Here is a 26886-nt window from a genome sequence, read left to right as displayed (position 1 = left end):
CTATGAATATAAATGCTATAATGCTACTCCAATAACTAACACCACCACCGCCTTGTTCATACGGTAGAGTGCAGACCAAATAAGCATGACACACCACTTCTCCCACAGCTAGCGACACCACACACCCACTCCATTAGCACACCGGGGCACTTATGAGCATGTCTCTATCCCCCCAACCTGTTTGGGGGGATAGAGACAGCGTTTCAGTGGACGCTACCTTGCCCACCTCTACGCCGCTTTGCAGCTCTGTTTGTAAGTACAACAACCAAGAAAAAAGAGATACTCTTACCTAGCCGTACAGAAACAACAGAGCAAGATATTTTTTTTGTTGAAATATCCACCAGAATGAACAAAAAAACGCGCTACAGCTCCACGCTTCTGCCTTTCACTCGGACTCCCAGCATGCAAAGAGGAAGAGTGGTACAACAAGAACTGTCACTGCAATGAAAAATGAAGACAGCAGTCCAACCTGAGTCTAACCTAAAAAAGTCTACAAACCAGTCAAAAAACACACAGACCTGAGACAAAATGATGTTGAAATACTGAATGAATACAAACAGATAGGCCTTATAAAACATAAGAAACTTGACTAAAACTAATTTCTAACATACGTTGAGAAGTCAAAATCAGTTCTGAGTAAATCATGTCCTGAGTAAAGGGCACTGCTTATTTTAACCAAATCGCTGCACTACTGACCATGTTTACACTATAGCCTAGACACTCTAATTAATCATTGCACACAAAAAAGTAAACCTTGCACATTTTATTGATTTTAAAAAGGTTTGTGATTCAATTTGGCAGCAAATGCACGAGAAAAAAAAGGCATGAGAGCATTTTACATACCAATATGTATTTGGACAATTTTGTTTAGTGTAACTGGATGGGAAAAGCATCCCATTTAGGCCCTGCATGCAGAATTCTGTCCATATTAAAAATCTAAAGAAAAACACCAACCAATCAATTAGGGCTGCACAATATTGGGAAAATCTTACATTGCGATATTTTTTTCCCCTGGGATATTATTGCAATTTGAAAAAAGAAAAAGTACTTTTTAAAAGATTACATAAATCGCTCTATTTGGAAATAATTATTCTCAACTACTGCGGTGATTTTGTAGGGGAGTGCTTCTTCATAGAAGAAAAAAATGAAAAAGGATCTTTTTTAATGTGAACCATTCTTTGTTGAACTTTAATGCTTTACAAACACCAAAGCAAGTCGGCCCTGTGACTAACGTTACTCTTCTGAAGTGATTTTGGAGAGGGAAATTAGGTAGAAATACACTGGTTGACTAGCATGACCCCATTGTTTTCATATAATAATCAATCCAGGCTAACGAGAATGACATTGACGGCATGTTGCTTCCTCTAAATTTCAGGTTGTGGTCGACTAGCGGGGCCAGCTTGTTAGTTTAATAAATTGATCAGACCTGCATGTCACGCGCACCAGCAACAAACACTGTGTATCCAAGAACAATTAAATTAGTGTAAATGACGTTAGAGCAGACACCGGCTCCGAACCGGAACGTTAGTTGGGACAGACAGACCCCTTGCCTCTTAGGCTAACTATATTAGCTTTAGCCAAAGAAACAAGCTAATTATATCCAAACCCAAGAACGGAAACCCAGAGAGAGAGAGAGAGAGACAAAGACGTGTCGGCGAGTGGAGCAGAGGACTAAACGTGCAGTCCATGGTGCCCAGCCTTACCCAGACATGTGTGCTCTCATTGATCTTCCCAAAGTGCCTAAACAAAACAAAATATATATCGCTTTGTGCAGTGTTGTGTTGTGTTTTTTTGAGTGTGTGTGTGTGTGTTTTTTTGTGTGGGCGGTTTCTGTGGCAACAGCTTACCACTGTGAATGCGCAGGTGCTCCTTCAGGTGGTGCTTGTATTTGAAGGCCTTGGAACATTCGGTACACATGAACTTGCGGGTTCCACCTGTTCCTTCTGATCCACCTGTCGGCCGGTGGGTAACGTGACGCTGAGAAAGACATATATATGTATTTTTTTTAAGTAGTCAATAAGGACCGGAAGCTAAGAAGCTAATAAGAAGACCATATAAGTCCATGAAATAGAAATTAGTAAGACATCTCTATTTTTCTATTGCATGAGCTGTTTAGTATTCATAAAGGCGAATCAGAATTTAACAAAAAAAAAAACTGTAAAAATTTCCTTTTTTTCAGTTTTACTACAGGTAAAAGTTCAAGAGGAACACTGATTATCTGTGCAGGCTTTTTAGTTTATGACTGGATATGCAGATTGCAAAGTTGAATATTGATTTTGAATGAACAATGAATCAGAGTGCATGAAAGCAGACCCAAAAGTCCATTAATTTTGTCAGGCAACCTGCACTTACCACACCTGACTACAATTTAAGAGAAAGACAAGACAAGACAAGACTAGTAAAGCTGATACAAGTTGTATAAACTAATTTGTATTAATCTATATTAAAATCGAAAACAAAGAAAAAAGACTTAACATAATTCTTCCCAACATTCAAACCAGATAAATATACAGTGTATATATATATATACACTCACCGGCCACTTATTAGGTACACCTGTCAACTGCCGTTAACACTTAATAAGCACCAATCACATGGCGGCAAACTCAGGGCATTTAGGCATGTAGACATGGTCAAGAGAATCTCCTGCAGTTCAAACCGAGCATCAGTATGGGGAAGAAAGGTGATTTGAGTGACTTTGAACGTGGCAGATTGTTGGTGCCAGAAGGGCTGGTCTGAGTATTTCAGAAACTGCTAATCTACTGGGATTTTCAAGCACAACCATCTTAGGGTTTACAGAGAATGGTCCGAAAAAGAAAAAACATCCAGTGAGCGGCAGTTCTGTGGACGGAAATGCCTTGTTGATGCCAGGGTCAGAGGAGAATGGCCAGACTGGTTTGAGCTGATAGAAGGGCAACAGTGACTCAATAAACACCCGTTACAACCAAGGTGGGCAGAAGAGCATCTCTGAACGCACAGTACGTCGAACTTTGAGGCAGATGGGCTACGCACCAGAAGACCACATCGGGTGCCACTCTTCAGCTAAGAAAAGGAAACTGAGACTACATTTGCACAAGCTCATCGAAATTGGACAATAGAGATTGGAAAAACGTTGCCTGGTCTGATGAGTCTCGATTTCTGCTGCGACAGTCGGATGGTAGGGTCAGAATTTGGCGTCTACAACATGAAAGCATGGATCCATCTGGTTGTATCAACGGTTCAGGCTGGTGGTGGTGGTGTCATGTGGTGGGGAATATTTTCTTGGCACTCTTTGGCCCCTTGGTACCAATTGAGCGTTGCAACGCCACAGCCTACCTGAGTATTGTTGCTGACCATGTCCATCCCTTATGACCATAATGTACCCAACTTCTGATGGCTACTTTCAGCAGGATAATGCGCCATGTCATAAAGCTGGAATCATCACAGACTGGTTTCTTGAACATGAAAAGTGTTCGCTGTACTCAAAGGCCTCACAGTCACCAGATCTCAATTCAATAGAGCATCTTTGGATGTGGTGGAACGGGAGATTCGCATCATGGATGTGCAGCCGACAAATCTGCGGCAACTGGTGATGCCATCATGTCAATATGGACCAAAAATCCCTGAGGAATGCTTCCAGCACCTTGTTGAATCTATGCCACGAAGAATTGAGGCAGTTCTGAGGCAAAAGGGGGTCCAACCCGTTACTAGCATGGGGTACCTAATAAAGTGGCCGGTGAGGATATATTATATATATATATATATATATATATATATATACACATAATTTCTGTAAAACAGGTGGCTGATTTACCAGGAATGATTTAATCCTGTGCTAGACACATGCTACAGCAGCCCACAGTTTAAAACCTGGGACAGAGTGGATGCCTCTGGTGTTACCTGCTCCCTGGTGCCCCTGTGGTGGCTCATGTGTCTCTCCAGCTGTGACCGGTATGTGAATGTGTAGCTGCAGTGCGAGCAGCTGTAGTTGTCCTCGCTGGTCTCGTGGCGATACTTGATGTGCTCCTTCAGCGAGGCGTTGCGCTTGTAGCCCCGTGAGCAGTACGGGCAGGTGTGCAACTGGGAGAAGGAATCTGGTGTGCCTGAGACAAAGACAGCAGGGACAGATACATAGAGGGTGATGCTTTCATATGCCAAAGTGCTTCATCGAACAGCTTTGACCACCCCCCCCCTCCCCCTCCACTGCCCTCCCTCTCCAATCCAACATCTGATTAGGTGGGGCTGTGTCCAACCATTTCTGTGACTTAGTGAAACCCACGATACGACAGTCACGCTCACTTCCCGCTGTGATTGGCCAGCTGTGTATCCTCATGTGAGCCTTTAAAGTCCTTCATTTTCTTTGACCTCGGTTGCCTCGACCTAAGCCTTGGCTTTAATAGCTGCTAGCAGAGCACTTGATACTAAAGTGGAGCGTCTGGACTTTGCTATACTTTGAAGCTGAACATAGCTTTATGATCACTATTCCTTTTCTCTCTTTCATCATTGTTTATTTTCTCTCCTCATTTAATTGCTCCTTTCTTTTGTCCCTTTTTCAAAGACTATATGCTTTTAAAATTCTTTTATTAAATGTATGCTACATACTGTTGAATTATTCTAGGGAACCTAACAAGCCAAGACCCTTGAGGGTTTTCTGGCTTTCCTTTTTATGTCCTTTTTACTTAATTTCTCTTAAATCTATCATTGTATTTTTTTTTTTTACATGTGCTAAATAAATCATATCAAAACACTCACAGCTAAATCAATCTAGTCAAAAGTCTCTGTGTTCTCTTGTGGCAGTGCCAGACCTTCCCATATAATGAGATCAAAGTTAAGTTGATTGTGGTTAAATGGGTGTAAGGGTTTTATTTTGCTGCTCCCATTCAAGCCTGGGATCCCTAGTTTTATTTCAGGTTCATATCTTTCACAGCATTGCCCATTAAATTAGGGCTGCACAGTTGATTGCAGTTTTTTTGAAACCACTAAAGGGCCCCAGCCTACAAATCCTATCTTACAGACAAAAGTCTTTGTTTGGTACAGATCCTTGCAACAATAACACTATAATGATTTTTATTTTAGTTTATTTACATATTTTTCAATGAAAACTAAAATAATGATCCAAGAACGATCATTTCCTCTAATATCGTGAATCATATCAGCAATATTAGTCAAAATAATTGCAATTAGATATTTTCCTCATATCTTGCAGCCATAATTTAAATGTGACGGTTTGCTTAATTGTAAAGCAGACCTCAATAAGTATAAAATATCTTTTTTGAGTTCCAGTTAGGTGACAGTTGGTTTATCACATTAAAGTATTGCGTAGTGCGGCTTTAACTAGAAATAATGGTTTGTAAGCAACAAAATTCTTTGATTCCAGCATTACGAAGAACAGGATACAAAAATAAACAATGACACTAAAATGAGTAAGCAGTGGTGTGTGTTATTGTAAATGTGCTGTATTTATATAGTGCTTTTCCAGTCTTAACAACTGCTCAAAGCGCTTTTACATCTAAAGGGAACATTCACCATTCACACACTGTGGCAGGGGCTGCCGTACAAGGTGCCACCTGCTCATCAGATAAACATTCACACACATACACACTCCGATGCGCAGCACCGGGGGCAACTCGGGGTTCAGTGTCTTGCCCAAGGACACTTTGACAATGACTGCAGGGGCAGGGATCAAACCACCAACCTTTCGATTGGCAGGCAACCGCTCTACCACTGAGCCACAGCCGCCCCTGAATGTTACCGTTTTCATCAGCGCCTCCTGTCTCTGCTGGACTCTGCTCATCCTCAGGGTCTTCAGGATAGATGACGGCTGTGTCTCCTTGCTGGAGGATCTCCTTCACTAGAGGTTCCTTCTCAACCTCCCCTTCCTCTTCTGACACATACTCCTCCTTCACTGAAAACATACACACACGCACACACCCACACGCATATGAACACGCACGCATGCACGCACACACACACACACACACACACACACACACACACACACACACACACACACACACACACACACACACACACACACATACACACACACAGGTTTTAAATCTGAGGAGTGGATTTGTACAGGAGAGCAAGGTGACAGACTTATTGACCAGTGACAAAAAGTCTCCATCCAACAATAAATACTATAGATATTTACAAAACTCTCTAAGCTGCAACCACTGACTCAGCAGCTGAATGTGATGTTGTTTTGCAGCACCGCCACTAGAGAGGGCCACAAGGCCTTTAAATAATTCCCTGTAATGAGCATATTCCTGTCTTGTTATATTTGTAAAAGCAATGCATGGAGCGTACAATTTTCCTAAATAGTTCAGAAATTTAAAAAAATAAATTTTGGTCAATAAACCACATGGCTTTATAAACCCTTCTAAACCCTCCTCAGTTTTATATCATCAACAGTGAGAAAATACTAATGAAGTCAAAAGTTGGCTAATGTCAAAAGAGTAAAATCCCTACTAAGTTTTTGGCAGCTAGACATTGGCCAGACATCTGAAACTCTTCACAACGAAAAGGCCGAAAACTGTCTAAAGGATGAGATGAGAAAGGGGAAAGGAGCATCAACTAACAGTATGACTAACTAAAAATGACTTAAAATTAAACTTCTAAACCACATTTCTGTATAAAACCAAAGACTAACATTTTCAAAACCACACAAAAAATATCCCACAGCTTGTACCACTGACCTTTTTTCAAGTGCGAAAAGGTTAAAAGAAAATAACAAAGCTGCTGTTTATCTTAATAGCTGTACTGCGCAGAAAGTAATGAGCTGTGGCACGATATTTGCTAAAAAACTTTACTTCCTGCTGATATTGTAACGTTTCTTTCCAAATAGCATTTCAGGAATTAAACCATCTTAATGTATTACTTGTATCTAGCTACATTCATCTTATCTGATCAGCTGAACTGTCCTGATTATGTTTGAGTTTAAGTAGAACAGTTGGTTTGCTAAAAAAGAGACAGTGTATGTTTCCCTGAAACTTTAATGAGCCTTATAAGGAATACTTAGATGGCTGGACTTGATTCTAATGTGGCACTTTAGAGGAAAGTGACCCTGGGATGTAACGGTTGTATGACACTGTCAGTCTGCTCTTCATCCTGCCTCTCATTGACAAAGGGTCTCTAATTAACCTGTTAAAAGAGCAAAATTGGTATTCATAGTTTAAAAACTGAATGGAGTCAGACGAGAGGCTGTTTGTAAGTGTGAGCATGCTCAACTTGGGGATTGTTTGAAAGGAGTGTGCAACAGGTTGCCAAATGATCTTAGGCTAACAGTCATATCTGTATGTTTATAGAGCAGAGCGGACAGGCTTTCACATCACATTTACCATTTGGACAATCACTGTATCTGTATATATTAACTGTATCAAGATTTACAAAGGCTTGCTTTTAATCATGGATACAAGCAGCTAATAAAAGTGGCCGTAAACAGTACATTTGAAAATGTCAGTTTAGAATGACAGGTCTTATTTTAAAAATGTAATGCAGCTCCAAAATGACTAAAGACTGTGGAGCATTATCAAGCTAGTCAACAGGATTACAGTTTACCGGCATAAACTGGCACAAGAGTGGAAAAATAGTCTGTTAAGAGTTCATGTCCATATTAAAGGGGTACTCAAAGGATTTAGTACTGAATAAAAAAAGTAAATAGTAAAAGTACTGCTCTTCCTTGAAGTAAATGTGCTGAATTTATATAGCACTTTTCTAGTCCTAATGTTGATACACTGTGGCAGAGGCTGCTGTACAAGGTGCCACCTGCTCATCAAATAAACACTCAAACACATTCACACTCCGATGCGCAGGGGAAACTCAGTGTCTTGCCCAAGGACACTTCAACATGGGACTGCAGGGCCAGGGATTGAACCACCAACCTTCCAATTGGCAGGCTACCACTCTACCACTGAGCCACAGCCTCCCAAAGTTGGGGTACTCACAGGAAACAGATGAAAAAAAGAGCTTAATCAAAGTAGCAGAGACTGAGATATCTTGACTTTTTGTCTCTGTTATGGACAAAGCTCCAAAAACATGTGATCCTATATTTCCCATAATGCACTTGGATAGCATTTTTTTTATTGGACACCCCACCTATGCAACCCAGCCAAGGCAACATCATTTAATTTAAATCGTTAGTTAAATGGTTTATTATTTCTCATTTTGTACTTTAGTACCCAGACTTTCTGGTTTTCTGTCTTTATTATCTTCTTTTAGACTCAACATGTTTTACTCCAAATTGGCCAATGTAAAGCACCATTTAAAAAAAAGTCCGGTACAAGTAATGAACATCTGTTACTCATTGGTTAGAACAGTATTTCATCACGTGTAATGGATGGTGTCTGCTGCCCTGCTGTTTACTAGTATCTGGGGCAGAGACGTTACCTCACTTTCGGTGTGTAAAAACACTGATAAGAAAGAAGCAGTGAGGTGAAACTGCAACCACAGTTGCCATGGAGATCAAGCCTTTTAAATGCAGGCAGGACCGCTGCCAAAGGCCACACCTCTTCCTGCTGAGCCTCGTCAGGGACAGGTGCAGTGTGTGTGTGTGTGTGTGTGTGTGTGTGTGTGTGTGTTCACAAAAGAGGGCGGGACCAGGCCGAGCTCCGTTAAGCCTCATTTTAAGCACACAAATCTCTGCTTCCCATGATCTCATCCACAAGCTTTTCAAGACTGTCTTTACCCCTCGAAGACCCACTCATCCCACATTCATCATGCTTCTTTCACTCCTTACTCATCCCTGTTTCTCTTTTTAACTTTCTTTCTCCCTCCCACCTTACTTATCTGTCACTTCCTTTCTCTACTTATCCTCCTCTTGTCCACCACCCTCCTGCAAACTTCACTTTCCTTTATTACTCTTTCACCCTCTTGTGCTACCTCTTCCTTCCAACTTAAATTGCCGCTTTATTCCCTCCATGACTCCCAACCCCCCAACTCCCCCCTCGATACACCTCTCTGCATATTTTCCCACCATATTTTACAATTACACGTAATGCCTCACAAAAAGCCACACAGTAATGACAAACAGGACCCTGCAACACACATGTGGGATATCAGAATGGAATGGAAACAGGAAATCGTGTGGCACGCGCGCACACACACACACACACACACACACACACACACACACACACACACACACATTTGACACATACAACCTCACACACTGTCAGAGGTATTCACAAGCATCTTGAAGACACACACATACACAGAGCACTGCACTGGTGTACCTTGGCAGAGCCTGTCACTGTGAGTCCATGGTGATATTCATTATTATTTATTGGCAGGATGGATTGGAACTGCAGTGCGGGCCAAACTGCAGGGGGTGTAGCAGACACTAATATCTCACCAGAGGACCAATTCAACACCAACTTCTCTCCCTGCTTTCTCCTCTCAGACAGGGAGGAAAGATATCCAAAAATATCACACAAAGCCTTTGAACGGTTCCCAACAAGGCTCAGCAGTGCTGCAACATTTCATGACTTTTCCATGACTTCCTCCAACACCGTCACACACACTAAAGACGTTACTCCTTCCTGGTTTGTTAATGTTTTTCTAAAAAAGTGAGCAGGCTAGTTTCTATTGCAAGTGCAGCTGTAAAACAACAGGTAATCCAAGGCATGCATGACTCAAGTCAGATACATTATGGTACACTCTTGTACTGGGGTTCAATTACTTTAAAAGGTGCCCTGCCACAAAAAAACGTTTTTTCTTGCATTTTTCTAAATATGTTAGGTTTGTGTTATGTGCTGAATGTGAAAATGAACTTCTACCTTCCCTGTCAGCCCTAGCCACTGAATATAAATAAGAGGAGAAATCAGGCCAGTTACAACAGCTGGTCAGTCTGACGTCATGTTGCCTGAGCTCATTACCATTCATGAGCTCATACAGTTGCACTGGGTAAAGGATACTGATAGCCAGGCTCTCATTGGCTAGTCGGCCTCTCTTTATTTACTCTCTCTCCAGCTCATTGCACCTAAAAGACTGATCAGATGTCCAGACTACACCTTTATAAATTCAGTATTTCTGTTGTATGGAGGCTGAAACCAAAGACACTCTTTCTGCACAAATTAATGGAAAGTGAAGAGATCAGTGTCCAATAGGAACTGATGGACAAGTATGGACGTCAATGAGAGCAGGAGTCCAAAAGGAAAATATGTGAAGTTAACAAAACGTCATTTTTCCTCATGGCTCTTCAATGTCACATCCCCTATTTTTTAACATCTACAGCAGTACTGCTCATATCACCACAGTGTCATCTTGATAAATCGGTTTACATACAGTATTTATCTGTAGCTATGTTGGTTAACTGGATAATTTGCAGTTGTGTGCCAATCATTGGGCCAGACCTAATAGTCACAATAGTGATAATTTCTTTGTTTGTATAGCAGTTATCGGAACAGTTTACTTAAAAAAGGAAAACAAACATAGAATTCTAATTAGATCCTGCCTGATAATGAGTATTTGAGGCTGAACCTGATACCAATCAATATAGGATATGTGTTTCCAATAGGGCTGTTGGAAATTATTCTGAAAGTGGAATATAATTTGGAGAGTTAAAAAGAATCAATACTATTCCAATGCTGAAATTACTATTCAAATGTGATTTTTTTTTTTAAATGAATAGGTTGGCTTATCTCGACTCTTCTCATGTCTGATGAACAATAAGTTATGATTATTGTGAACTAACGTTACGTACGAGGGGTGAGAAAAATAATTGATTCTTGGACGCACTGCGATTCTCTCTGGCGATTTGATGCTCAATTATGAAAAGTTAATAATCAATTTTAAAAAACTATATACATTAGTGCTGTCAGTTAAACGTGATATTAACGGCGTTAACGCGAACCCATTTTAACAGCGTCAATATTTTATCGCGAGATTAACGTTCTTTTTGGGTTGGCAAACTTTTTAGTTTTTTTCACATGCAGTTGCAACAACTAGTAACGTTAGAAAAACTACAACACTACACCAGATCTAGCTAGACCGGAAACAAAACAACAAGCACATGCACACACTTGTTTGGGTTTGCGAGCCGGCCAAAGAGTAGTAACGCTACATTTTAGTGGATGATCAGTGCAAAACACTGAAATGGAAGCCAATAAGATTCCGAATGGAAAGTTTACTTTTTAAAAAGTTGCCAAATGGTTCCACTGACAAGACCATAGTGATCTGTGTGTTCTGTCGTTGCGAACTGAACTATCAACGCAGAACGTCTGAAATACCACTTGATGGTCAAGCACACAGCTGATGCAAATTCTCTCCCCCCCCCCCCCCCCCCCCCCCCCCCCCCCCATCAAAGTATTTTTTCACCATTTTATTGATGGACAGAATTACACTGTGTGAGAGATTATTTGCTCCAAGTGTGAATGTTACGTGTGGAATTGAACACTACAGTAACCTATTTGCCAATGTTGTTTTTAATAAAAAACATTTGCACAAACCAAGCCAATCCACTTTCCATGTTGATAAGAACATTAAAATCAGAAAAAATAATGGGACAAAAAGAAATCAAGGGACATTTAGAATTGATAAAAATGTGCAATTAATTGCGAGTTAACTATGACATTAAAGTCATCAATCGTGAATAAATATCTGAATCATTTGACAGCACTAAGTGTAGATATTTTTTTGTGAGACTTTTTTGATTTTTATTTATAATAATTATATATTTATTTATATAAAAGTTACTGTCTCTAGACATGTACAAATCAAAAAACAGAGTGACAACTTTAGGCAAGAGTGCAGAAAAAAACACACAAACATGGACACAAAAAACAATTTTACATATACTCACATGATCTAATAAGCCATACATAAAATAATTAGGCAAAACACATATAGGTTGTTAATCTACTTTACACATCTACACATTACATCTGACCACCTCATGTTTCATGTTCTAATAAGCCAATTCTCCTCCTTTAAACATGACTGAGCCTCTGACATGGAAGATTACTGTGAGAGAAGGTGACTCAGCATGTTTAAGACTTAAGCATGGAATGACTACAAAATAAAGACCTCAGACAAAAGATCTGATTAAAACTTGTGTGTGTGACAAATACTGTATATGTCAAAATTAACAAACTCAGACTTATATGTATATTTTTTAAAATCATGCATGGAAATGTACTTTAAAAAAATGTTAAATCGAGTTGCATCAATAATCGGTTTCGAATTGAATTGTTGGCCTCTGAATCGGAATTGAATCAAATTGTGAGGTGCCAAGAGATTCCTACCCCTATTACGTACCGAGTAACGTTAGTACAGGGGGGAGAAACAGGCTTCGGTTGGAAATCAAAAGGATGGGAAATAGTTTTAACATGACTTTAAAATTGATATCCACCAAGCCAAAAGGCTTATGTTATCAATAGTTAGCTCTGGTTTCCTAACTGAGTTATAGGAGCTTAGCTGGGAGCTTCATGGAGACAGCTAACGTTTATGTTAGCTTTGACTTCATATATTATCTTCTAACAGCTGTATTCTCAGTAACTTGACAATGTGAAAGAAACAGTTTGCTTTTAATGAATAAAATAGTAGTGACAGCACCGTTTGGCTTTGTTATCAATGCCGTTAGCATTGTGGCTAACACTATTGTTACTTAGTTTATGACAAATTGTTTTGGCTGTGCTTTCTTGTTACAAAGCATGTTTCATGTCATTGTGCTAACCAAGCAACGTGAGCTTTTACAACAGAGCCGCTTCAATACAGTTGTTGTTATAATGTGTCATTACAGAGTTGTCTGCTGATTTGTGTTTGTCGATGTTTGCGTGGTGGAAAATAATGTAAACAGAGAGCGGCGTGCCAGAAATGCAATGCACCATAACGTAGATCCCCTTCAAGGCCATTCTGATGTTGGAAGTCCCTCTAGAGGACGGAACATTTAACAACAACCACATGCTTATAGTGGCATTGACAATGCATACACCTGAGTAGTGTAGTACATATTTCTAACAGGCTGCATTGAGCTTTTAATATTCAAATATTATAAAAAAAAAAGAAGAAAAGAAATTCTAATAGTATCATAGAGGAAGACTGACAGCTCTAGTTTCCAATATATAAGCCAATATTAATGTTGTTAAGAGTTAAGGTTCCCAAAAATTTGATTACGATATGTTCTGAGCGGGACATTTTAAAGTTGAAAAATACATGTTACGTCATGTTCTGTCAAACAAATGCATTTCTTAACTTTCATTTATGGTTACTTATCAGCTATAGTCTGCCAGTAATATAGGTCATGCTGATGTCAGGCTCTGATATTCACGGCTGTATGCACTGTCCTACCTGCTAGCGCAAAGAGAGGATGAGGCCTGAAAAGTTAGTTTGTCCAAAAAAAGTCAAATAAGTGATGCTGATGTCCAGGTTTACTGGAAAACAATACGCTCAGCATACCCTCTGTGGGATCATTAACGGCTAACAATACCCAAAGTCTGAGTGCCACCAATTACTTCAAACAGGGAGGAAAGGCTTTGATACTATATCTGTTGCTGGATTTGGAGAAGAAGAAGAAAACGAGCAGAAGAGGAGAGGAAAACAAGGGAAACAAAGTTAAGAAGGCAAGCCGGAAGAACACAAAGAGATGAAAAGAGACCAGGGACTGTGGAAAAATAGCAAGTACACAAAGAAGAAAAAAGAGACAGGTGAGGGAGGGAGAGAAACAAAGTGAAAGAAAGCGCGAGCAGCACTCATGAGCACTACTCACACCATGTAAGGCTTTATCCAGAAACAATGAAACAAGCCTTGAGAGCAATATCTCTCTGTGTCACATTCCCGCCGTCTCCATGGTTTTAGTATTTCCTCCTTGGCTGAAACTGACTGAAGGCAGATGCTTGCATAGGGTTGAGCTGTTTTCAGGGAATCAAGGATTAATAGGGCATTGAGAGGCGGTGTAAACACAAGCCAATCAGCTTTTGCTATTGAATGCAAACTTGGTTCTGCCTCTGCTTATTAAATTGCGGTATTTTTGTTGTTTGGTTTGCATGTGTTTGAGAATTGCTAAATGATCCTGCAAACTGTCTCTCTGTAGCTTATCTTGAGGTTTAAATTAATGTAAGAGTTTTAAAGAGCCTTCTCAAGCTGTCTGGAAGTAACACAAGATGAAGACATTACGCTTCCAAAAGAGACTTTCTGTCTGCATTTCCTGCAGCTGGTGAAACTTCTGAAACTATAAATGGGCAGACTAAGAGGAAGGACAACAGGAAAGGGATTGATACGCTGAGTTTAAAAGAAGCAGTCGAGTTGCATCCTACATGAATAAACCTTTACTGTGTTCGATTTGACATGCAGTGGAAATAAAACCTGTCTGCACAGACAAACGAGAAGCAGTTTAGCTGACTCAACTCCCCATAGTCAAACACAGTCCCGGCAGTGCTAATGAGGGAACCTATTAAATGTTATTTCACTAGTATATCTCACTTAACATTCCTATCTTGGAGTAATCATATGAACTTAAAAGTAGACCGGAAATTATGAGTTGTTGTTAATTTTATTTGATTATCGCTCAAAGTAATTTTTAAAGCCTCATATGCAAAATATCCTTCTCTCAAAGTTTTGCTGCTTTCCTTTGTCTTATGTGATATTAAAGTTGTGGGGTTCAGACAAAACAAGACATCTGAACCACTCACATTGGGCTTTAGGAAAATGTGATGGGAGTTTTATGCATGCTGTTTTTTTCAAAATTTTCTGATATACTGTATGCTAAATAATTGATCAATTGAGAAAATAATCAGTAGATCAATCAATCCTTAAAATAATTGTTATTTGCACTCATAGGTTGTTGCAATAGATATAAAATAGATTAAAAAGGTATTTGTAGGTCATTGTTTTCCCTCATCGTCATGTAATTGTTTTGTTAATTTAAGCAGCAAATAACGTCAAATTCTAATAAATATAAGGGGGACATTACTTAATATGTGGCAAGACATAAACAACATTTTCTATGCTATTTTATAATATTCTTACATTTGTAATACTTTACATTTGGGTGACGTAATATGTCTTCAAATTTAGACATGCACTGATTTGGGAAAAACAAATTAATTCATTCATTCATTTTGAACAGAGACACCAATTTGAGGACAGAGATGACAAGAAGTGATTATGCTTTTTTTTAATCAAAGAAGAATGCATTTGGATGCGGGCTTATCTTAAGTAGGGGTGGGAACATGGACTGTTAATATTAATGGACAAAGCATCCGGTTCGGCAAAGTGCTACAAATGCGGAAGTGCCTTAAACCTGCATTCTATCTGAATACCAGCAGGGGGCGACACATGGAGTTGCAAAGGGAGGTTGGTTTCTGTAGAAGTCTATGAGAAAGTGACCCATTTCTCACTTGATTTATTACCTCAGTAAACATTTTCATAAAGAGTTTATGGTTTCATTGGCTAGTTTTAAGTTGTCTGCAACCCAGAGTCATGTTCATTTTTGAATTATGGTCTCATTGATTTTAAAATCGTCGATAAAGCATGGGTTGTTTTAAGGCGTGGATATTATGTGATTGCCAGTGAAAGTGTTTAACGTAATGTGGCTTCTCCCTCACTCTTCCCTCTTGTCTAAAATCGTCTCATCTGCAACCAGGAGGGCTGTGCCCGTAACGGCAAATTTGACAACTCATAGCAGATTTCCACAAACCAATGGGTGACATCATACATGCTCTGTCCATAAATATTAACAGTCTATGGGTGGGAATCACCAGAGGCCCCACGAAACGATATCATCACGATACTTATCTTGCGGTACAATATTATTGTGATTTTGAACATATTGCGATATTATGCGATATGCTGCAATTTATTACCTTTATTGGACAAATTATGTACCCAAAGAAAAACTTTATCAACTGTTGGAAAAACTCAATTGCACCTTTAAGTGGACTGAAAAATACTGTATCAATTTTTTTCCCATTCTTAATCTTTAGTCACATAAACTCAGAGTGCAATCCATGACTGCTGCCTTAGAAATAAACTTACCAACAAAAGCTAAAATAGTAACACAAATGATAGAAACCTCTCTGTCCACCATAACGGAAACATCAATACTAATGTACTAAAAATAACTACATATTCTACAAGCTTCACTTCTCTGCTTAAGAGCTCTGACTGGATTATGCTTTCATTCTGATTTCCATCACTTTTCATCTGTGGCTCAGTAATCTCATCCAAACATCTCTTGTTTTTGCATTGTGCTGCATGCTGTGTGTAGCCGAGCAGAAACTGGTTGCCTCTTATACCGCTGTCATACCAAACAATAAAAACTGGGGAAAAAAAGAGCTTGAGTCTTTCACACAGACAGCTGACCCAGATAACAGAACAAACCTCTGCTCGGTTTGTAAAGGTGTTTAGTTCATTATTTATGGCATGTAAAAAGTATAACAAAGGTCTGTTTACAGAGCTCAGACTTTTTTTTCAGAGTTAATACAATCTTGATAACAGTTTAAAACAAAAGATTTAAGTCAAAAAGTAAACAGCCTGACCCTTTACCAGAGTCTTTGGAACAGACAGAAAGAAAAATATTTTGGTCTCAGGATCTTTCTTGCTGTCCATTCCAAAGGTCAGAACTGAACTTGGAATAAAAGTTTGCTGCTTTCTCTAAAAGGAAAATCTTACAGGAAACCTTGATGATGACTTAATGAGCTGCTTTCATTGGTCACTTTAAAGAGGATGCTAAATGACTCGGAGGCAGACACATCTGGCTGTAGATGATTTGCCTGATGTATCTTGGATTGTGGGTGAATTTGAGATATATTTTCTGCATTTTGTTTTTAATGTGCTGTATCTCAGTCTTTATACATCACGTTTTCCCTCCATCGAATGCGCTCATTTGCTTTAATTCTTGGCTTTGTGATTGCTCTTCACTTCTCTGTTGATCGGAAAATATTCCGCACAACGCGGAGGCTGTCAACGTGTTCTGCTGACTTGTGCTCCCGGCAGAATGCTTAGTTTACGCCTTTTTAATCCTGGCTGCATCTTGCCATCACATTACTAAATTAGAAGGCAGGGACTTACAAAAACTGCACTGTATATGGACTTTTGCGAACGTAGCACCATTTCTCAATAATGCACACCCCACTACAGTGAACATTAAGTGTGCTTCTGTCCGGATTTGGTTTCACTTGACAACAGCTGCGTGGATAATCTCACCACCTGTTCTAATACATCCACTGAAACACAAGAGCCCACGCATGAGTATATGAAGATGATAGTACTACCATACACTGAGCTCACTCACATCGTTATATTAATGTAACTTTAAAGTTAATTTTTAGCAGTGAAGAAGATGAATTACACATGCAAGGCATATGGAAATTTCTATTTCCATTTTCTGTGCACGTCATTGGCAATCACTGTCCGGAATTGATTATAGTCCAGAATGTCAAAGAAACAGTGATAAAGGATTCAGTACTGTTGATTCAACTCTGCAAACATACAATTAAAGACAGAGTTGAAAAGTATTTCCAATATGCATTTTTTCATATATTGTTTGAAATTATCTTTACAACTTGACAGTACTTATTGGCTCTGAAAAAAGAACAAAAAAAGATACGTCATCTTCAGCTGCTGCAATATTGTAAAAAAGAACCATTGAAATGCCGGCTTGCCAGCTGCGTGTACTCTACCCCTCCTGTGTATGAGCCTGAGCTCAATTCTTATTTTATTTTTTTAGTTTAAAAGCTAGTTTTGATTAGCAGTTCCTTCACGTGTTGTTAAAAGGCATCTGAGTATGCATAATGCATTCTTAGGACGCATTATACGAGTCCTCACCTCATTATAGGCCTGTACAATTAAACAAATTTGAATTGCTATTTCGGCTCCTAATGATCACAAATACGTGTAATCGAGAAAAACTATTATTTTACATATTACGTTTTGCAAGGAAACTTGTCTTGTGTTCTGAATGGAAAAAAGTAAAAATGGGAAAAATATTAAGGGTAAATTTCACAGTTCAAGGTGTTTAACTGTTTTATTGTTATTTAAGTTCAATACTTGCAACATCTTTCCAAAAGACAATGAGTAATCGTGATTTCAATATTGACCAAAATAATTTGTGATTATGATTTTTTTCCATAATGGAGTGCCCTACTGCATTGCTAACAGTAGTCATTGTTGTTTTCAACATTGGGTATGATAATATCAGGTATTTGCTTACCGTTGAATGAAACATGAAGTAAAATTGCGGTCCTTTCTCCGCTCCGACGCAGCAGTGGAAAAGCATGCCGGGGCAGGGGGAGGGGTTAGACGGAGCCCCGAGGAGATGCTACTTTCAAATTAGCAAGTTCTTCAACATTAACAACCCTGCCTTTAATGTGAAAAACACTCCCTGAACTACAACTACCAAGGCACATCGGCTGTGTGAAAGTTGAACTTGTGTCTGTAATGCAGTAGAGCTTTGTGCTGACAGCTTGGATGTACTGGGCTGGTACTGATATTGACAACCAAATACAACGGTGTCTTACCTCCGTTTAAGGAGCCATTGTGGGGTAATACTGGGCTTGTTGTGGTGCCATGTCTGTCCTGCATTTTGGTCCCATCGGTGTTGGCAACCTCCGGGTCCTGCAGGCTGTCCTCCTCCACAATGTGTAGTTTGTCCTCGTCGTCTGAGTCTGAACTGGCCTCCAAGCCATTGTTGAAGTCTGTCACTGCAGAGAAAAGACACAGAGATGGAAGATGATCTAACATGTAGCAAGGGTGGGACAAAATATCAATACGGCAATATATCGTCCTTCGTGTGGTACAAGACATGAACAAGGAAGACTTGAAACAGAAGTTAACAAGCCAAAGAAGAAGAAGTTTTCAACGGGATGGTGAAAAATAACAGATGCCCCAGCCACGTTTAAGTCCAAAGTCTGGACCCAGAGTTGCTCTATAGTTTTTACAGAGTGAAAAACTTGTACCGCTTAATTGTCCTGTTTTCTAACAGTCTTTGGACTAGGGCTGCACAATTAATCGAATTTTAATCGCGATCACGATTTGGACTTATTTTTTATAAAGCGTCATTTCATTGAACGCTCCGGGTTTTTTGCAAAGCCAATCTCCCGCTCCATAAAGCCGTCTGCTCATGAGCCAGTCAGAGTAGTTCACTGCACCCCGTGCAGCTAAGTTTCTAGATGTAGACAGTCACAGAGGACAGTAGCGTGAGGAAAACTCAACAGATAGCATCGGTAATGCTTCAGTCTCAAGGTTTACCAGTTTACCAGTAAACGCAACACTTTGTCCCATTTGTTTTTTCAGACAACAGCAGTGACCAGGCTAGTCGGTGCTAGTTAGCGTCTGTTAGCGTTAGCTAGTAGCGTCTGTTAGCTGTTAGCTCTTCTAGGACGCATCGGTGCTAATGTCCTCGCACCGCTGCAATGCTGTTTATATGGATATGGTTTTTTTTGCGTTACTGGCCCATTTCGTCTGTAAAGCCGTGCCTGTGTTGGATCTTTCTACGTCTCTTCGTCCTACTCTCTCTCCTCTTACTCTCCGCGCCCCCCACCCAGCGGCCGCCGGTCCACACTTCTGATGTATGTCTACGTTTTAATTCTGTATTAACCAACTGTATATTGTTAGTAAGGGGCAAACCTTATTTGTACCATTGTTTCCGGCGGTAACTGTTTCGCGGCCGCTACGGCGAAGAACCACGAAGAAGTTTTGAATGCAGCTAACTTCAGTTGGTAGAGTAACAGCGTGGGAGACGGAGCTGCTGTACCGAAGCCTGGACCGACCAGAGATGTGACCCATGGCCAGAATATCATAGTTCATAAAAATGCAGCGCAGTGAGATACAGACGTTTAATACACACGACGTGTGTATCCGCCGTTCGACCCGTGCTGGACCTGTTCATAATGAGTCAGCCGTCTCTCTGTGAGTAGCGTCCATCACACTCCCTCTCGCAGTTATAATATCCATGTGACAATAAAATTTGTTTTGGTTAAATCACAAATAATCGTGAGAATAATCGCGATCAAATTTGATCAAAATATCGCGATTATCATTTGGGCCATAATCGTGCAGCCCTACTTTGGACTTTCTGTGAATAAAGAAAAGAAACATTCTCACAGGCATTTTGTATTCATAGTTACACCAATATTGTGATCTATTATTATAATATTGACTAGCAATAGATTGATAGCAATATAAAGAATTGCTGTATCGTGATATTATTGTGAGTGATGTATAGTATCGTGACGTACCCTGTAATTCCCACCCTGTGCATGTCTTATGGCGCTTACCCTCTGCTAGTACCAGCTCAACTCTATTCCACTCGGCCCATAGACAGTTAAAGAAATGAACGAACAGATCCCATTGCTCTGGACAGGGACCAGTGAAGGCTATTAAAAACACTTTTCCGGTGAGTGCTGAGCGTTACAGCGCAGCCTCCAACTGAGCTTGTTGACATAGATGTGACGTGAGCAACCTGTCTGAAAGTTTGTAAGTCTTCTGGTAGCTGTGCTAAGAGAAATCTCAATCATTCCCAATCAGCAGAGATGGAGAGCGTGGGTATATGTTAGGAGATAACAGGCAGAGGCTAATTATTGCTAACTAAAATGCTAGTTAACATTAGTAATTAAACCTAAACAGCTAATGTAAGTCAAAACTGCCTGCAAGCTTATCCTGTGCTGTTCGGTAATTCCTCTAGTGTGCGACAGTAAGTCGCTTTGTTATGACCTAATTGTTAGCTTATTGTTACAAAAACGCCTGCTACGGATGCCATAACGTGAGGTATAAGGTAATGGAGCCTTTTATACACTGTTGTGTTTCTTTAGAAATAAACAATGAACACACAGAGTCTTTAAACGCTTCAGATGTAAAGTCATTTGCTGTCAAAGTGACATCAAAATGTATGGCAGTCAATAGAATGCTAACAGCGGATGCTGGCTAGTTAGCATCAAAATGGTGCAAAATGGCTGTCCTCCATTTACATTGTAGATTTAGTATTGCCTCATGTGTGAAGCAAGCGTGGCTGGTCGTCATACTGACATCGCAGAAAACTGCCGTGACCTAACGCGACACACACACACACACGCAGAACATCAAAGGTGTGTTGTTTTTGACACTGAGCCTGGGCTGTTGCCACAACCAGAAGACTAATTTTGTTTCAAAAGAAGCTGAAGGCAGCAAAAAAAACCATTAATGTCTAAACTATTTTAAAATGGTGGGTATGTTCAGGACACCTCCGCCATTTAAAAAAGACAAACGCCATTAGATCGTACGATTTTAGCAACTACACCTTATAGTGTTCAGTCGGATTCCCATTGCTGAGGAGCCATCCGCTGCTGTAATCAGTGTCTGATTTACATTTAGGACACATAATATGGGCAATTAAACTGCTAACTAATTACTGAATGCCAAACATGACAGCAGTGTGATCAGCATCTGAGCTGCATCGGGAAGAAGCACAGCATGCAGCACAACACCGCCTCAATTAGCCCACCTTGACCAAGCAGGACTGTAGGCCACCCTCTCTTAGAAAACATAAAAAAGGGTCCGAAAAATAATCATTTATATACACGTATATCACACTCAGAAAGCAAATCTCTTTTACACTGCGCCACAGTCAGTGAGTTTGTCTGCGAGGTACAACTTCTTAAAGGGAGTTCAGGGTGAAATATGGACCAACTGGACTGGCCTGAATGAATTTAGCAGGCGATGTGTGTGTATGTTTGTGAGTGTGTGAGTTTTTGCAGACCGGTTGGAGATGATAGAGATGCATGGGCATACAGGGTTGTAAGTGATGATGATGATATTTAATGTATTTAATTGCTTTTTTACTGTCAGCATGTGTGCAATTATAACGGTGTGTGAGTATCAATGTATTTGAGTGTGTGCAAGTGTGTGTATGTTCTCTACAGGGTAGCTGTATGTCTTGGCAGAAGTGCTGAAGACGCCTAATGAGGAGGAAAGCTTGGGTTGTTTGTTCACAGGTGACAGGTGCGCACACATACACATGTAGTATAGGACGTGTGTGTGTGTGTGTGTGTGTGGTCTTGCACCTCTGCATGAAATGGGGAGCTATGTCAGGTAGTGCAGTTAACTGCTCACACAAAATGCACATTTTGCAGAGACCAGACAACACCCACCTACATCTAACACAACCTGAGCACACACTTTCCACACAAACACAAATACACATACACACACTCTCGCACGGCATGGATGAGATTGATGCACGTCTGGATCGATGTGAGATGCTGGAACCGAAATGGAGGAGCATAATATGTTTGTATGCAGGTGCGGTTTGTGATTTCATATTTAAACCAGATGTGGAGAGAAAGGTGACATTTACACAACAATTGCTGGTTGCTGTTTCAAGCCCTTGGACATGTGGGCATATTAAAGGTTGCGGCTTGATCCCAGCTCAGTGCAGAAATATATGGATGTGTCTAATGTGTGACAACTGCAGCTGGTCACAGTCAACTAGGACTGCAAAATTATTTTCAATCAAAAGATTATCTTCTCAAATAAATTTGTAAAAAAGGACAATATATGGTCAATATGACATTTTCAAATGTATTGCTTTGAATAGTCTTGCACTGCAAGACCTTCCTCCACAGCGCTGCGGAGGAGGGTCTGGCTAGGAATGGGAGAAAAATGTGCTCTTGTTTAGTGCCATTTCTTTAAACCAATCACAATCGTCTTGGGCGGCCCTATGCGCAGGACGGAGCAACATTAGGCTCGTTCGAGATGAGCCAAGTCTGCGCAGAATCGATCACCGGCGATCGGTGCCCATTGCATGCTGGTTAGATTTGTGTTCGACTTGATCCCGACTTGCTCTGATGTCATGCACACGTAGGCAATGATAATCTCACAAGAGCAAGGCGGCCGCAGTTCTGAGACGCAGGCAGCGCAGTTGCTTTTCACCGGCTGCAAGACCCAGGCGGACCCAGAGCATGCTGGGAAACGCTGGAATCTGAGCTGATTTAACAGCTGAATGGTTAAAAAACGACTCAACATGATGACGTTTTACATACATTTTTAATTGTTTTTGAATCAGGGGATTTTAACTGCTATTATACTGCTAAGTGTTTTTGTCACTTCCTGTCCAGCCTGAAGGCTGCTGGAATCGGCTAGAAACTGTCCGAGTTTACCGCAGCTTTTTGTCACCGCCCCCAGCTGCTGCCGCCTGCTCTCGTCCCCTGTACAGGCGAGGCACAGTTCATCTCGAACGAGCCTAGTGCCTCTGCAAAATAGTGTTGGGAAGGAACTTGTTTTGGTGGACATGAATGTGTGCGTAGAGAGGCGAGCTCTGGAATTAAAATGGCTGTTGAGTGTGTGATGAAAATTTTACTTGATGTAGACCTTGTTTTGTCCAACCAAAAGTCAAAAACCCAATCATCACAACACTCGGTAAACTATTCCCATTTGGAACCAGATTGGAAACTGCGGCCAGTGATTTTTCACCAATTTTGCGCCAATAGATGCTGATACATTGTGACATTTCGATCGACTTTACAGCTTACAGCTTAACCCTTAGGCCCACTATTTGTCACATATGACCTGTGGCTCAAGTTGCTTTCTTGACAACACATTGCAATCAGCTGTTGAGCATTAGCATCAAAATATGACTACCCATGTACAGTCATAATAGAAACCTAAATGGTAATGGTGACCGTCTGTGGTTGGCCACATGCAGTTTACTTCACTGTAGACAGCACCGACACTAAACTACTGCAGGCAGTGATTTCCTAAAAATCAACAAACCGTGCCTCTCTTCATTCAGACAAAAACACACATTATTACCCAGACAAGGCTTTGTGGGAATTCCAACAATAGAAAAGTCAATATTTCAGAGAAAAAGGCTGTGTCCGCTGCCTGTTGCAGACTTTAACAATGGTGGCTGGAGGGAACATTAACCAGCTGAGCTTCAGACAACACTGAACATCTGAGAAGCCTTCCCTATACTCTTAATATACATTCTGTATGCTCTCCTTCATTCAATTTGAAGATGTTGGTCAAAATGCTATACAGCGCTAATCTCTTAACTTAAGTCAGAGGTTTGGATTGTATTTCACTTGTATATTGTGATTAAACTATTTTTTCCCGACTTCAAATGCAATTCCTAAACTTTGGAAGAGTTTGATTGAAAGGGTTTTCTCTATTTTTCAGACTTGTGCAAAATCCCCTAGGATGTTAAGGAAAATAAGTTGTTTAAAGTCGCTTTAAAATACATAGTGAAGTTCTACTCAGTGTATGCAATATTATGAATCTTAGTCAGATAATAATCTCATTAATAAAGGTATTTTATTACCTTATACCTTAAAGGTACTTTATTTGATCACATACACGTACATATAACAACTAATTTGTAGCATTTAACCCATCCCTCAAGGTAGCAGTGGGCAGCCATTTACAGTGCCTGGGTATAAACTCCAGATCTAAGCCAGTGCCTTGATCAAGGGCACTGACTGGAGAACCTAGTACATGTTTTTTGATGGTGGGGGAGGAGCAAACATGGGAAGAACACACAAACTCCACACAGAAAGGCGCGGAACGACCTGGATTCAAACCCAGAACCTTCTTGCTAACCATTGGGCCACCATGCTGCCTAATATTAAATAATCACAGAGTCCGATGGTGTGATATTTGCTTTGTTATTTTATAGAATCTGAGTAAAACTAGTGCTTCACAATGTGCATTACGCACATGAGTAAATCATTGTGTTTCTTTAAACTACTAAGCTAAATTGTAGACATACCAAGTGTCACATTCTAAGCTTTCAGGTATTCACATCAAACACTAACTACATGACTTCTCTCACATCAAATAATTGTAGTTGGTCCACAGTGATTATTTTTTAGCAAATTTTGTCTTTATGCTTTTGAGTTATTTGTGTATTATCTACTGTTCCAATGTTTTAGACACAGATACGGTAGTAATAATAACAGTCCAAAATCATGTGAAATTTGCTTTTATATAAAAAAAAAAAAAACAGGCAAATTTGTGCACCTACAGTCTTCCACAAACCTGTGGAGAAAACACTGGATCATGACAATATGAGAGTGCAACCTGACTACACATAAGCCTGAGGTTACAGCCTGAGGTTACAGTAGTGATGAGCATCATGTGGTTTCTGTGCTCTTTTAAGTGCAGTTACCAATAGCAACAGACAGGAGGAACTACAGAGCAGAGCAGGGAAGACAAAAAACAAGTGCTTCCAAACACATGTGATGCAAACTATTGCACAGAAACGCATGCACAGTACTAAAAAAGCTTGTGTGCGTGCGTGCGTGCGTGTGTGTGTGTGTGTGTGTGTGTGTGTGTGTGTGTGTGTGTGTGTGTGTGTGTGTGTGTGTGTGTGTGTGTGTGTGTGTGTGTGTGTGTGTGTGTGTGTGTGTGTGTGTGTGTGTGTGTGTGTGTGTGTGTGTGTGTGTGTGTGTGTGTGTGCGACAATGCATCAGGCTGTTAATGGTCCATCTGGAGATCTGTGAAGAGGCGAGGCCAGCTCAGAAAAGAAGAAGGAAGTCTAGACTATAGTTTACCTCTCCTCCCTCCATCTCTGATTAAATAATCTGTTGGATAATAGCCCCTTTCAATATTGCCCCAAACAAATATTTATTTGGATGCCTTTTCTGATTACGTGTTGGCTTTCTGCCACTCCGAGTCACAAAACATGACTTGTCTCTTTTTTTTTTCACCCCTTACTGCCAGGGTGAACATTTCTTCTCAATTAAAACATAGGAAACGTTCCACAGAGACTGAGAGCGAGAAGTGAAATTCATAATATCCTGTCTGTCTCATCCCCCTTTATTCAATCTGACCTTCATTTAACCAGGTAGCCCGACTGAAATTAAAAAATATACATATTTGAAATGAGACCTTTAAAAGGAAGGGGCACCAGTGATAAACAACAAAGTGATCTCAATAAACATGGTAGAAAATAAAATGTAAACGTTTTTGAAGAAACAACTTGCACATCCAAAAATTCTTCTGTGCATGTGCATTGGAAAAATGTCATCAACTTGGAACAAAAGAAAGAAAAGAAAAAAGTCAAAATACACCTAAATCACAAAAATCCCTGGTGTAAATAAGCACTCCAGCTTAATGCCACCTCTACATCTACTCTGTTGTGTCCACGTAGCTGATCTTTATATAGAGGTAGTGTCTTCCTTTTACCTTTCACTGAGTAAAACAGAACACAATAAATAATGCCAACAAACAGCTTCTCTTCTATAAAAACAATAGACAGAGTTCAGCGTAGGGCTGCACAATTAATCAAATTTTAATCGCGATCACGATTTTGACTTCCCACGATCAAATTTGCGTGATCGAGCGATTATTTTTTTTAAAGCGTCATTTAATAGAACGCTCCGGGTTTTTTGCATAGCCCATCTACCGCTACTACCGTCTGATCATGAGCCAGTCAGAGTAGTTCCCTGCACCCTGTGTAGCTTAGTCTCTAGATGGAGACAGTCCCAGAGGACAGAGTAACGGGAGGAAAACTCAACAGAACAGGTCTTAAGGTTTACCAGTTTACCAGTAAACGCAACATTTGCAACTGCGGTGACCAGTGCTAGTCGGTGCTAGTTAGCGTCTGTTAGCTGTTAGCTAGTAGCGTCTGTTAGCTGTTAGCTAGTAGCGTCTGTTAGCTGTTAGCTCCTCTAGGACGCATTGGTGCTAATGTCCTCGCATCCGCTGCAATGTTATATGGATATGGTTTAATTTTGCGTTACATGAAACATTTCGTCTGTAAAGTCGTGTCTGTGTTGGATCTCTCCTCTACTCTCTCTCCTCTACTTTCTCTCCTCTACTCTCCGGCAAGCCCCGCCACACAGCGGCCGCCGGTCCACACTTCTGACATTTGTCCACAGTTTTAATTTTTTATTAACACAGCTGTATATTGTTAAGTATGAGGGGCAAACCTGTATTTGTACCAGTGTTTCCATGGCGAAGAACACAGTAGAAGTTATTGAATGCAACTAACTTCAG

The 26886-nt window shown here is 40.3% G+C and overlaps 1 protein-coding gene across 4 annotated transcripts in view; it reads right to left on the bottom strand.

The window, feature by feature from the left end:
* Nucleotides 1-26886, bottom strand: part of LOC116698907 (zinc finger E-box-binding homeobox 1) — a 98426-nt gene that overhangs the window by 9648 nt on the left and 61892 nt on the right. For all 4 annotated transcript variants that reach the window (XM_032531131.1, XM_032531134.1, XM_032531133.1 and 1 more), the window contains exons 2-5: nucleotides 18435-18617; nucleotides 5732-5884; nucleotides 3880-4082; nucleotides 1848-1977 (exon numbers count right to left, since the gene is read on the bottom strand). In XM_032531131.1, coding sequence (XP_032387022.1) covers nucleotides 1848-1977; nucleotides 3880-4082; nucleotides 5732-5884; nucleotides 18435-18617 — 669 coding nt within the window. The remainder of the gene's footprint in view (nucleotides 1-1847; nucleotides 1978-3879; nucleotides 4083-5731; nucleotides 5885-18434; nucleotides 18618-26886) is intronic.

This window comes from Etheostoma spectabile, chromosome 12 (genome assembly GCF_008692095.1).
Source record: "Etheostoma spectabile isolate EspeVRDwgs_2016 chromosome 12, UIUC_Espe_1.0, whole genome shotgun sequence".
NCBI lineage: Eukaryota > Metazoa > Chordata > Actinopteri > Perciformes > Percidae > Etheostoma > Etheostoma spectabile.
The sequence above is the reverse complement of the archived record's forward strand: the minus strand, read 5'-3'. Positions and strand labels throughout refer to the sequence as shown.